At 33.6% G+C, this 13514-nt stretch overlaps 1 protein-coding gene across 5 annotated transcripts in view; it reads left to right on the top strand.

The window, feature by feature from the left end:
* Positions 1 to 12475, top strand: part of HSPA4L (heat shock protein family A (Hsp70) member 4 like) — a 56542-nt gene extending 44067 nt beyond the window's left edge. For 3 of the 5 annotated variants that reach the window (XM_034661641.1, XM_034661640.1, XM_019802740.2), the window contains exons 17-20: positions 131 to 238; positions 2656 to 2775; positions 3693 to 3854; positions 6713 to 6904. In XM_034661641.1, coding sequence (XP_034517532.1) covers positions 131 to 238; positions 2656 to 2775; positions 3693 to 3854; positions 6713 to 6904 — 582 coding nt within the window. Of the gene's footprint in view, positions 1 to 130; positions 239 to 2655; positions 2776 to 3692; positions 3855 to 6712 lie in introns of all 5 variants that reach the window. The other 2 variants (XM_019802739.2, XM_034661639.1) reach the window with 2 other exon arrangements.
* The last annotated feature ends 1039 nt before the right edge of the window (positions 12476 to 13514 follow it).

Raw genomic sequence — 13514 nt, 5'->3', positions numbered from 1 at the left:
AAACATGTTTATGAATAAAAAGCCAGAGAAATCTGAAATTTAATCTTTTATACTTGAAAAACATGCTGTCCTTAATAACTTATTTCTAAGGAATGTATTTTCAGTCAATGTCTTTTAAATGTATAACTAGGACTTGAATAAACTGTCTGCAATATTGGAAGACACAGAAAATTGGCTTTATGAAGAAGGAGAAGACCAACCTAAACAAATTTATGTGGATAAGCTTCAAGAACTAAAGGTAAAATTTTCAAAGTCCATGTTAGTTTTGAATAGAACATTGTTTTCCAAAAGATTATGCTATAAAAGCAGAGTCTATTTTTAATAAATATATTAGAAAATACTAAAGCAAGATAGATGTAAGAAGAATTGTTCTTGAATCTTAAAAGCATTTTTAGAGGGCAGTAATGCTACATGATAATTGAAATAATGTGTAATCGTATTTGTTACGATTTTCAGATATAAATATGTAGCAGATGATTGGAATATTACCACTTTTACATTAGTCATATATTTCTGAGATGTCATTAAGAAAGGATTTGTGAACCTGATCCCTTCTATCCATTAGAGGATACACCCTTTCTCTGTTTCTCTCCCACTTCACTGTCATGATTTTGAGGAGTAATATACTGCCCTTTTGTATTTTCACATTGCAACTGATGTGGACCCCTGGCCACTGAAGAAATTAAAAAATAGCACTCCTGCTCTTGAATGTCCTTCCACCAAGAAATAAGGAGATGTGGTCACCAGCTTTCCCTTTTCTAGGTCCAATGGTATGATTTTAAGAAAAGACCACTATTACTCCTTTCTGCTTGTCGACCCTACCCTGAAAAAAATAGTTTGAAGTTCAGATTACAAGGATGAAAGCATATTTGTCTCTTCTTCTTAGTGTGGATTATAGCAATACTTGAATGTTCACATAATTACCAGGGGCTCTTACTGAAATGGGGACTATGATTCAGTATATATCTGATGTGGTGGGCTCATGATTCTCTATTTTTACAAGCTTCCAAGAAATTCTGATACTGCTGGTCACTGAACCATTCTGAGTTGCAAGGGAAAAACGTAGATGACATTGATAATGATTCCTAGACTATGGGAAAAGGCAGCCCTCTAGGACTGGGGGAGGTGGGGAGTGTAAGAGAAGTTACCTAAAAGCAGAAGTTAGTATCATGAAAAAGTTAGAATTGTCTTCATGCCAATAAATTACTTCCAAATGGAATAATTAGAAAGCAACTAGAAAACCTAAGCTTATGATAGCAAAACTAGGCTTTATGACATTTTATCTTGATGATGGTGTTACTCCCCATCTCCCTAAGAGAATGTATATATTTTGCATAGTAGGAGCTGCCAGGCAGCTGAGGCCAGTAGAAATGACTGAAAAGCCCAGCAGCTCTCGAAAAGGATTATTTTACTCCAAATATATAAGTAACCATAGAAATGAACGTTATAGAAGTTTTCACAGGCCTTCGTTTTTGGGGGTTTTTTTGTTGTTTTTTTTTTTGCGTTGGCTGTTAAAAATACTTGGTCCTCTTTCAAAAACATTTACAGTAAGGGGCGGCTGGGTGGCTCAGTTGGTTAAGCATCTGTCTTAGTCTCAGGTCATGATCCCGGGGGCTTCCTGCTCAGTGGGGAGTAGTCTACTCCCTCTGCTCCTCCCCCTGCTCATGTGCTCTCTCTCACACTCATGCATGTGCGAGTCTTCTCTCTCAAATAAATAAAATCTTTAAAAAAATTTTTTCAATAAAAAATATGATGTTAATAGACTAAATGCAATATGGTATCCTGGAACAGAAAATTATGAAATCCAAATGAGGTCTGGAGTTCAGTTAATAGTAATGCACCAGCGTTAGTTTCTTAGTTTTGACAAGTGTACGTTCTGTGGTGGTATAAGATGTTAACTTTAGAGGATAACAATAGAGGTACTTGTTGCTCTTATTATTTCCTTTATAACTTCTCTGAAAATTTAAAATTATTCTAAAATACGTTGATTTTTTTAAGTGTATGAAGAATATGAAACAAAAGAGGTATTCATTCTTCTAATGATTGCCCTCCTCAAAGTTACAGAGGCTGTTTTAACATTGAGACTGCCTGGGTAGCGCAGTCGTTAAGCGTCTGCCTTCGGCTCAGGGCGTGATCCCGGTGTTTCGGGATCGAGCCCCACATCGGGCTCCTCCACTGGGAGCCTGCTTCTTCCTCTCCCACTCCCCCTGCTTGTGTTCCCTCTCTCGCTGGCTGTCTCTCTGTCACATAAATAAAAATAAAATCTTTAAAAAAAAAAAAATTACCCATTCCAGGCACTTGGGGTAAATCAAGTTTCAAATACATGAATTCTGCATGAAGTATTGTCCTATGGTCTTCTTACTTAATGCTTCTGTAAAAAAGTGTTGCCTTTGGATTTGAAAGGAATCAAGAGGTAATCTTAATAAATGAGAGAAAGACATAAATCATTAGTTAGGCATCTCTGTGTAGGATTGCATAATGAAATAACCACTGGAATTACTCTCATGTAGGGAAACAGAGCAGGCATATTTTGATCTGGCCAGCTTTCTTTCCTATTCATCATCATGTAAAGACCCAGTAAAACTTGTCCTCTGTTAAAAAAAAAAAATTGTTTTCTGTTAATAACTTTTTTCTTTTAAAAAAATTTCTTAATAGAAATATGGCCAGCCTATTCAGATGAGGTACATGGAACATGAAGAGAGACCAAAAGCTTTAAATGACTTGGGAAAAAAGATTCAACTTGTTATGAAAGTGATAGAAGCATACAGAAACAAGGTATGAAAGCCACAAAGCCTGCTGATGATGATGGCATGTAGGTAGTATATGGTGGCAGTGGGGTAAATCTGTAAGTCCTCAGCTGCAAAGCGATAGCAGTTGTTGCCACCAAATTCTGGAGACCTTGTGCACCAAACTTAAAACTTTTTTTTCTTGGAGGGGCGCCTGGGTGGCTCTGTCATTTGAGCGTCCGACTCTTGATTTTGGCTCAGGTCATGATCTCAGGGTGGTAGGATTGAGCCCTGTATGGGGCTCCATGCTGAACATGGAGCGTACTTGGGATTCTCTCTCCCTCTCCCTCTNCCCCTACCCCCAAACCCCACCCCCCCCCCTGTGCATGCAGTCTCTCCCAAAAAAAAAAAAAAAAAAACCCAAACCAAAAGAAACAAATTTATTGGAAAATTATTGGTAAAGGGTAGTTACACACTTAAAATACAGTGCAGGTATGTGGCTTTAATCTCTTAAAATTCCCTAGGTATGTATGGTTTTAAAACACAGCATCACCATTCTCCCAGTTCTTTGGCTTTGGAGTACTCTTTCATTCCATTTTCCTGTTCTGCTGTATATTGAGAATTTTCTGTCTAGCTTGCAGTATGCCTTCTTATTTCTCTTCCCTAGCAAATTTAATTCTCTGCAGCTTCTTTTCTTGGCTAAGTATTGTTCCCTTGAATATTCTCCACTAGGCATTTTTTGGCAAATCTGACTTCTTCAAAAAGCCTTTCCTTTTAAAAACGCACACTTATTTTTTTTCTTTCTCCCAGTCTCTTCAATTCTGTATCATTTGTATGTGTCTTCTTCACATGGGTATGTGTGAGGTATACATTCAATAAGAGTCTAAATCTTTTAAATAGAAATTATTCATTAATTGATCCATTACTGAAAAATATCTGTTACATTAAGTAGAATTTTTTTAATAGGATGAAAGATATGATCATTTGGATCCTGCTGAAGTGGAAAAAGTTGAAAAATATATCAGCGAAGCCATGAGTTGGCTGAACAGTAAGATGAATGCGCAGAACAAACTAAGTCTCACTCAAGATCCTGTGGTGAAAGTTTCAGAAATAGTTGCAAAGTCAAAGGTAAGTAAGTATAAAATTCTCTTTTTAATGGGTTCAGGCATTTAACGTTTTTAATGGGAGTCATACTTTGAGAAATAATCAACTTGCGAAGAACTTAGAGAAACAGATTTAAGGCTAACTTTTAATTTTGCAAAAAAAAAAAAAAAGATTCTAAGTAGGACATCCCTGTTCTTTGATTTAGTCACATACACCCTAGAACAACAGAATACTCATTCTTTTCAAACACACATAGAACTTTCTACAGAATAGACCATATTACTGGGTCACAAAACAGGTCTCAACTGACACAAAAAGACTGAGATTATTCCCTGGATATTCTCAGACCACAATGCTTTGAAACCGGAACTCAATCACAAGGAAAAATTTGGAAGAAAAACACTTGGAAACTAAGAACCATCCTGCTCAAGAATGATTGGGTAAACCAGGGAATTAAGAATGAGATTAAGCAATTTTTGGAGACCAATGAGAATGAAAACACATTGGTCCAAAACCTATGGGACACTACAAAGGCAGTCCTAAGGGGAATATACATAGCCATCCAAGCTTCACTCAAAAGAATAGAAAAATCTAAAATGCAGTTGTTTTTTTTAAAGATTTTATTTATTCATTTGACAGAGACAGCCAGAGAAAGAGGGAACACAAGCAGGGGGAGTGGGAGAGGAAGAAGCAGGCTTCCAGCAGAGGAGCCTGATGTGGGGCTCGATCCCAGAACGCCGGGATCACGCCCTGAGCCGAAGGCAGGTGCTTAACGACCGAGCCACCCCGGCCCCAGGCGCCCCTAAAATGCAGTTTTTATATTCTCACCTCAAGAAGCTGGGGCTGGAACAGAAGAACAGGCCTAACCCACGCACGAGAAGGCAGTTGATCAAGATTAGAGCATAGATTAATGAATTAGAAACCAAGAGCACAGTAGAGCAGATCAACAAAACTAGAAGCTGGTTCTTTGAAAGAATAAATAAAATCGATAAGCCACTGGCCAGACTTATTCAAAAGAATAGAGAAAGGACCCAAATTAATAAAATTATGAATGAAAGGGGAGAGATCACGACAAACACCAATGAAATAGAAAGGATCATTAGAAACTTTTATCAACAACTTTATGCCAATAAATTAACCTGGAAGAAATGGATGCCTTCCTGGAGACCTAGTCACATACACAAGGCTGTTTTTTTTTACATTTTAAGTGTAATGAGGGAAGAAATCAGTGTGACAACTCACTGTTAAATACTTCAGACTTTTCATGATTAGATAAGACTTCTAAATCTACATTGTAAAACTTTGCAGTGTTGGTCTTTGACATCATTTGAAACCTATAAAAATCTGTGGTAAAATCTTATTTCTTAGATAAACTTCCCAGTCTAAAAAACATTACCCATGAAAATATCAAAGATTATCACAGGAAAAAAACACCATGAAAAACTTGGAGACAAATTTTATAATAAAGATCAGCATCCAAGTAGAAAAATGAGTGAAGACATGGGATAAGCAGTTGACAGAAGGTGGCATACATGTCCGATAAATACATGAAAAGGTGTTCATCCTCATCATGTTCTTCTCACCCGTCTCTTTTCATCTGATTCATGGTTGTGTGTACGTTCATAACGTTGTCATAAGTTGTCAAGGGTGCAAAGAAACGGATGCTCTCCCTGAGCAACTTGGTTGAATTTGTTAAAACATTTTGTATCAGTATATGTATAGAAATTTAAAGGAAGTATACATACACTTTTTAACCCAGAAATCACAATTCTAGGAATTCATCCTAAATTGATCATTGCACAGGTATAGGCACATAAATACCATTGCTTGTTAATGAGCAAAAAATTGGAAGAAACAAATACCTAGCAGTAAGAAACTAGATAAATTGAAGCATCCGTATAACACTTTGCAATCATTACATAATTTTAGATATAGAGATCTATTTAGATAAAAAGATGTGTACAACATATTGAGTGAAAAAGGAAAGATTACAGAATCTAAATGAAGTTATTTTACTGTATAAATTAGCAAGCGTCTTCATAGATCTGTCGGTTTGCATGTATGTGTATGCATGAACATACATCTAGAAGGATGTTCACCAAAATGTTCGTGTTAATCTGTAGAAGATGGAATTTCAGGTGCTTTTTTTTTTTCATATCTAGTTCAGTATGTTTTCAAGGTTTTTCTTTTTTTTAACAAAAACAGGTATTTTTTAAATCAAAGCATTTTTCTTTTGAGAAAGTTTTGCAAAGAAGCCATAATAATTTACTCCTAATTAGATGAGATGTAGTGTGATAAGAGCAGTTTCCCCCAGGATGTTAACTCCCTATCTTTCCATCCCTATCCCGATCTCTGTGACACTGGTGTTGAAAGATTTTAATGGCCTTTTATTTCTGTGTTAAAAAGAAATAAGCAAAGATAGAGAAAATACCTTGTACTTACTTCAAATTATTATGAAGTTGCATTTACATTCATGACTTATTTTTCCTTCAACATAGTTCTACAATTCCACTTATTAAAGCTGTTTTCATGTAAATATCAATTTATGAAATAGGTGTTATTTGACGTAATTCTGAGAGCATTAGGCATAATTTAAAGGAATGAATTAAAAATTATTTCTCCCCAAGAAACCATACTTAAATTATGAGGAACCAGTTTTTAGGAAGATTAGATAGAATTTATTAGAGATTGAAGAGTTCCTTGTCAACGTTAACATGCACTAACCCCATAGTAAATGCTTCATGGAAGTGTTTGAAGAAACTTGGTTATCTAACTGAGCTAACATACATTCAGGAATGTCATGTTAATGTGGAAATTTAGAAAGTTAATGGTAACTTGTTCTGTAGTATTTTTAATATAATCACTTTTCTTCATGTCTTTAGGAACTGGATAGTTTCTGTAACCCCATCATTTACAAGCCCAAACCGAAAGTAGAGGTTGCTGAAGACAAAGCAAAAGCTAATAGTGAACACAATGGACCAATGGATGGACAGAGTGGGACTGAAACTAAACCAGATACAACAAAAGACAGCTCCCAGCATACTAAATCTTCTGGAGAGATGGAAGTGGACTAAGTCTTCATTTTACCTTTACATAATTCAAACAGTGCAAGCAACCACAAGGTCCATTCTTCCTTTTACATGTGGTACACACAACATATGTTCAGTCGTTCTTAACCACTTTTTGTCATTTGTTTTTTGGAGTAGTTTTGAAAAGTGTTTTATATTGAGTGCACCTCTGTTCGTTTCCATTGCTGCTTATGTGAAGCTTTAGCTGAGTATAGATTTACAAGTCAGTTATAGCTTTCCTAATACATGTTCTATCAAACATGCAAGACTGATACGTATTTGGCAACAATCTACCTTATTTAAAGCTTCTACTTGGATAAACCTCAGCTCCTGTATTCAGGAGAGGATACTGTATTGCACTATTGTTGCCGAAGCATAGATTTAATTGCATCATCGTTTTGAAAAACATTGAAATTGATGTGGTTTAAAGCCACCTGAGGCACTGACTTTTTTTCTAGTTATTGTAGTTATAATTTAAATATTAAAACAGATAATCTCATTCATGTGCCATGAGAACTCCAAAGTGTTGTCATCACATAAATGAAATAAATCACACGTTGAAAGGGAAAACACAATTTTTATGTTATGGTGACACCAGCAGTTTGCATCGTGTATTACTAATGTAGATTGATGTTTTCTCAGAGTAATTCAGTGTCATTTTCGCTTGAAACTTCTGATCTACTTGTCCTGAAGACCAGCTGCTGCTAAAGTAATACTAGCCTAAAGATAAGAAGCATTTTTGATGAAAATACCTTCATGTTAAGGGGGAAATGCTGTTGACTTACTCAGACATGCATCTGTGATGTTAATAGCCTTGTTTCAGTTTTAATAGTTGTTTTGGTTTTCTTAATTGATTTTGTTAATAACACAGGGTAGGGAGAAATGGCACAATGTGTATCGCATTATATACATTTATCACTGATTTACTTAATGTTAAGAAATAAACACTATTAAATAAGCGGTAATACTTGAAAAGAAGTACTTATACCGTAAGTCTTAGGAAATAATGCTTGTAATAAACTTAACTATGTTACATATCAACAGGCAAAATATAGAATGTTACATAAGTGTAATATGATATGATGTGATTAAATTATAGTTCCTGCTGTTACATTACCTGTTCAGATCTTGGCTCCAGTTTTGGTGCTTCTTATATATATTATATGGGACAAAGGACTGTGAAATTAAGATATTTTAAGGACTTAATCTGTGCTTCATCACCAGACTTGTTCACATTGTTCAGTTCCTTCCAGAGGCTTGAAACTAAGTATGGGAGCAGACTGAAATGATTTTACAAACCTACAAGAAGCATAGACAATGCCGTGGGCACTTGTGTTTCATGCCAATCAACTAGATTAACCTAAGTTAAAATTTTGAAAGGCTTACTTTTCCCCAAAGCTAAACCTTTATATTAAGAACAATTAATAGTGACTTTGCTTAAGTAGTAAAAATTGAGAGTTGAATATCTTTAGGGATAGTCATTATTTCTCACAAATAGTTCTCTTACGAGAGATTTTGTTTCTACAATGTAGTCTGCACTGAAAGGGGAGAGTATGAAGCAGTGCATTTTGCAGGGATTTTTAGTCATCCTTTTTGAGGGAGATGTCCCTTTTTTGCATTAAAAATCATGTAGACCCAATGTATTTTTAATGTCTTCTAGTCTCTAAACTTATCCTTGTCTTAATACTCTATAAAAGTGAACTAATGAATATCCATTAGTAATGAAGTACTTTTTTTTTTTCTTTAAAGAATCTGTTACTTTTCCTTTATAGATTGAATATATAGGTTCATTTCAGGAAGAGCATCAAAGTTTGGAACGAATATTTCAACAGTACACATTAGGGAGTTGATAGCTTTTTCTTGAGTTAATAAGAAAATCTCCACCAACTTCGTTAGGAGCTATAGCTCCATAACTTCTTGCAAACAAATGAAGAAATAGCCCTTTCTGCATCTGAATTGTCTAATTGTACCTGATTTTTCTGTTCCTTCTCTTCAATTTATGTAGCTCTGTGTTTTAGTCAGATATATAACATTCCAATTCTTGCAGTTATATAACACTTCACTTAATAAGTTAAATACATCCAAAGATAATATGTATACTTTTCCTACTCATTCAACTTAAATGATATTTTCAAAAGCCCTTTAACCTTATGATGTGGTTATTTATTGAATATGTTGTTAAAGGAAAATACATTCTCCTTATTACAGTTTTGGCTAGAAGGCATGGTTCAGTTTAATTTTAATCTGCATTGCAATATATGCAGTACTAGACAAAAATTTTTTCAAAATAAAATGCCACTATTTTAGAAGTTATTTTAAAAGACATAGAAAATTAGAATGTTTTCCTATAATAAGCAAATATGAACTAAGTATATAGAAAATATCTAGGATGATTAATATAGATTAGTACACTTTTGAAAAGTATAAATTACTTGGTTTCAGAATCCAACTGCTGATAGCCAATCATACCGTGATTATAAAAACAAAGATTGCTTAAATAATATAAGAAGTTTGTGATGTTTCAATTCCTTAACAGTATACAGAATTCTTAAGTTTTAAAACAACTAGAAACAGCACACCAAAGATTTGGGCTTTTGGAATAAACAGATCATCTCAGTTAAAAAGAGTGTAATTAATTAGACTTATATTAAGAAGAAATAAAGATTTCTTAGAGTTTCTTGGTCAATTTTTAGTATATTTATGATTTCCTAGGTAGAAGTCTATATTAAAGTGAATTTTGGGGCTCAATTTTCAATATCATGAAAAGTGTTAAAGCATTTTATCCAAATTAGCACATCTTGAACTGTTTGGAGAAATTATCAATATTTAAAGACAATAGGCATTCAAATACAGTAATCCAATTAGCTGACTTCAGTTTGAACCAAAATAGATAGAACCATTCCTCCATTTTCATAAATTTGAGTTGTAATAATAAATCTATAAACCTTCCCATTAGGATTTTTTTTTTAATAGCTGATGTTTCAACAACTGAAACCCTGGCATTGATCTTACATATCATAGCAGTGATTCTTAAATGACAAGAAAAATATAACTTCACTTTTCTTACCTTTTAGAATTTTACAACCAGAAACTTAAATTCTAAGGTAAATGTTATTTTGTGGTTAAACTTTGGAAGTTTTAAGTGGAATTTGGCTTTATGATATTCGATCCTGCAAAATTAATGATAGGCATACCTTAATTTTATCAGTATTTAAAATCTGACGGCACTGATTAAAGTGAGCCACTGATAACTTTTCAAATGACATAGGTTAGTAGGGATGCTTACAAAGTGTGATTCTAATATTTTATTATCCTCTTATTCTGCAGTGATTTGTAACTACCATTTAGCAAACTAATCTTTAAAGCAGTCAATTTCAGAAGACAGACTTTTTGATCAAAAAAGAAAAAGCAGGTTTATCATTACCTTTTGTTTTTTGTCAAGATCTTATTTAATCCCAGGTTTTATCATTTAAAAATTTTCCAGGAAGCATACAATTTTTTCTTTTGATAAAAAAGTAACAAAAATTTACTACAGAAAAAAGACCAAAACTCTTAACCAAACAAAAAACTTTAGCTGTTTTGCTTCCACATCTCTAATTTAAAAATTTACTAAAATTAATGTTCTTCCATATATTCCTATGTTTCCTAAGAAAATAGCTTTGGGTTTATCAAACAGATGTCTAAATTTTTTTCTTGCTAAATTCAAAGGTATTTGTTTCACAAAAAAAAAAAAAGGGCACCAGGAATTCTTAGAATATTAAAGTGAAACTGCTTAGAAGAAGAAAAATGTCTGGCAGTGGTCAAGTACCTATTAGGTGATAATCGTTCTTTCATCTTCCAGATCCCTAAGCATATCTCTAGCATATCAATAGAGTAGGTACTAAAAGAAAAAGCACACCTATTAAAATACATTATTAAATGACTTGGAACATTCAAATCAAAGAAAAAAACTAATAATTGAATCATGAACATGTGACTCTTTGTCAAGCAGGTCAAAATCCATAACTATAATAAAAACAGTATAATCTTTGTTTTGGAATCTGTTACTGTCATGTTCTAAGTCACAGGGTAATTAATTAAGGAAGTAAATTGATACCTAAAAATAAACCATCCTGTACAGAGATAAGTGAAATTCAGTATGTTTTACTTTTATAGCGTATATAGATGGAAATGATCTTATAGTTTCTGGTTAATCTTGTTTTATTTATCCTCTCATCCAGTTCTAGGCTCTTAAATAATCCTATTTTTCTCAAGCATATTTTGTTTTTTTTATTTTAGGTTATTCTTTAGGTCTTTTATTTCATGGATTTTTAAAAATAGTTTCTCTGCTATCCCATCACTTTGATAGCAAATTTTATTACGTTTGTCCCCTTTAAATACCAAATCTTACTGTGAAGAATGTTTTGACTCTTCATACTTGAAAAACCGTGTTATAAGTTTCCATATATAATATCTCTAAAATTTAATAATGGCTTCTAAATTTTTCATGTTTTGGCCTTAGAATACTTTCAAATAGAATACTTTTAAGTAGTTCAGGACCAAAAGAGGTCAATTTTGTGAATTATTGTGTATTAAGAAACCCAGCGTTCCTTATTTTTAATACAAGTATCAATGTAACAAAATAACAAGGTTCAGAAATTCAAAATAGTTGTTAAAGGGTTAGCCACCTTCCATTGTTTGTTGCTTTCTGATTTACATACATGTGCTGTACAGCTTTCTTGTTTTTTTAGAATTTCCTAAATTTTTTGCTTCCAAGACTTTGAGTAGAATCCTCTTGAAATCATACAGACCCATCCAGAATAAGATGTTAAAATGTAATTAGAGATAGGGAAATCAACGTAATGCATGCAAGGTAATGCTTTGAAGTGTTGTATTTTTGTCCCTGAAATAAAATTTTATGGCATAGTGTTTTGGAAGGAGACTCACATTAAAAGTGGTTACCTTTTATACTTGGTAGGATGAAGCCATTGTTTAATACTACAGTATATAGAAGCAGTTTTTTAATGAAATTATCAAATTGTTTTAGTTCTAACAGTATGGCATCCAAGTCATTTTTTCTTTTCTTCAACCATTATTAAAATAATTTCTGTATGTGGTGACTCTGACTCTAGTCATTAGTGTAAAACAATTTCTGGCAATTTAGTTCCTACTAGCTAATTTTTTTTTTTAAGAAAACTACGACATTTGATTTCTTACGTTCCCAGTTTGTTTTCAATACAAAGAGTAACCAGTGCAATGCATAAAATCCTAACCAAGTATGATGTGTTTATAAAAATAATCAACTGATTTTTGCACGTAATAGATCCTCAGCTTCAGTGAGCCAACATGAGAATGGCTTGTGATGTTATGTTGGTAACATTCCAGGAATATATATTTGGCATACAATTTTGGTTCACAAAGGTCCTTAAAAAATGTTTACAAGTGGCAGGATCAAAGTATATAAAACATGTACGTAAATTGACATCTTCATACTAGTGAACAAATAGCAATTGATAATAAATGCAATTAATTTTTGGATGACAGTGTACATTGTCAAGTCATGTAATTAGAATAAATGTATACTACTTACTCCTTGAACCATGCGTTTTGCACACCTGAGGTTTAATTTTCACATATTGAACTTCACTGACTTGATGGTAGTTTGTGGAGAAACATTTATAAAAATTTGCTTGTTGATGAGGGTCTTAAATGGGCAAATTTTTCAAACCTTCAGATGCTATCGATTCTGAAAACTAAAATAGTTTACTAATGTTGGGTGTGTTAGAGAATAATTTAGCTCTATATACGGGAAGAGAAAACTTAGGAATAAATGAATTTGAAGACTTTAGACATTTTCGGTAGGTATGGAGGAGATCCATGCCCCAGTGAGTCTCATAATATCTCCTGCTTGAGAATTGCTATTCTTAACAAAAATGTATCAAGTGATTTAGGGTGTTGGGATAAGAAAATGATTAAGGTCCCCTGGTCTAGATTAGAGCATTTGGTGCTTAATCTTCGAGGGACAGAAAGACATAAAAGAATCAAAGGCTAATGGATCCTTTGTCTAGAAAAATGTTTATACCCCCATGTACTTTAGACTGTCTAATGCAATGCAAATAAATACTTTTAAGTCTAGACGACTTAACAATTGTCATTTCATTCCTATTCATCTTGTCCTGAATTGGGGAGAATTGGATAGGATTTAGGTTTGTTTTGCTTATTTGTTATAAAACCTAAGTCACTAGTAATTAAACAGGAAAGACATAGCCTTCCAGAGGTAAAGAAGGAATGTCTGTTGATTATAAGTACCTCCCAATACTTTGTCCTTAAAAATACTCCCTTTTTAAGTTAAGGAAAAAAAGTTTCAAGGTGGTTCACGTACCCCGCAATGGAGGAAGGCAGTTTGAACTAGTGTTCAGCAGCAGCATTGCTGAATGACTACATTTGGTTTCCTATTTAAGTTCACTGTGATGGTAAAAATCAGTGTAAACCTGAAAGGATTTGTGTACTGTTTTAGAGCTAGCAAGGCTTAGGTTAAATTAAAAGTTAAGTAAGTAGGAAGGAAATAATTTGTAGTTAAGAAACCCATGTTGAAGGCAGAGAGAAGCAAAGAACAAATCACACAAAATAGGAATCC

Source organism: Ailuropoda melanoleuca, chromosome 5 (assembly GCF_002007445.2).
Source record: "Ailuropoda melanoleuca isolate Jingjing chromosome 5, ASM200744v2, whole genome shotgun sequence".
Taxonomy (NCBI): domain Eukaryota; kingdom Metazoa; phylum Chordata; class Mammalia; order Carnivora; family Ursidae; genus Ailuropoda; species Ailuropoda melanoleuca.
The sequence above is the reverse complement of the archived record's forward strand: the minus strand, read 5'-3'. Positions and strand labels throughout refer to the sequence as shown.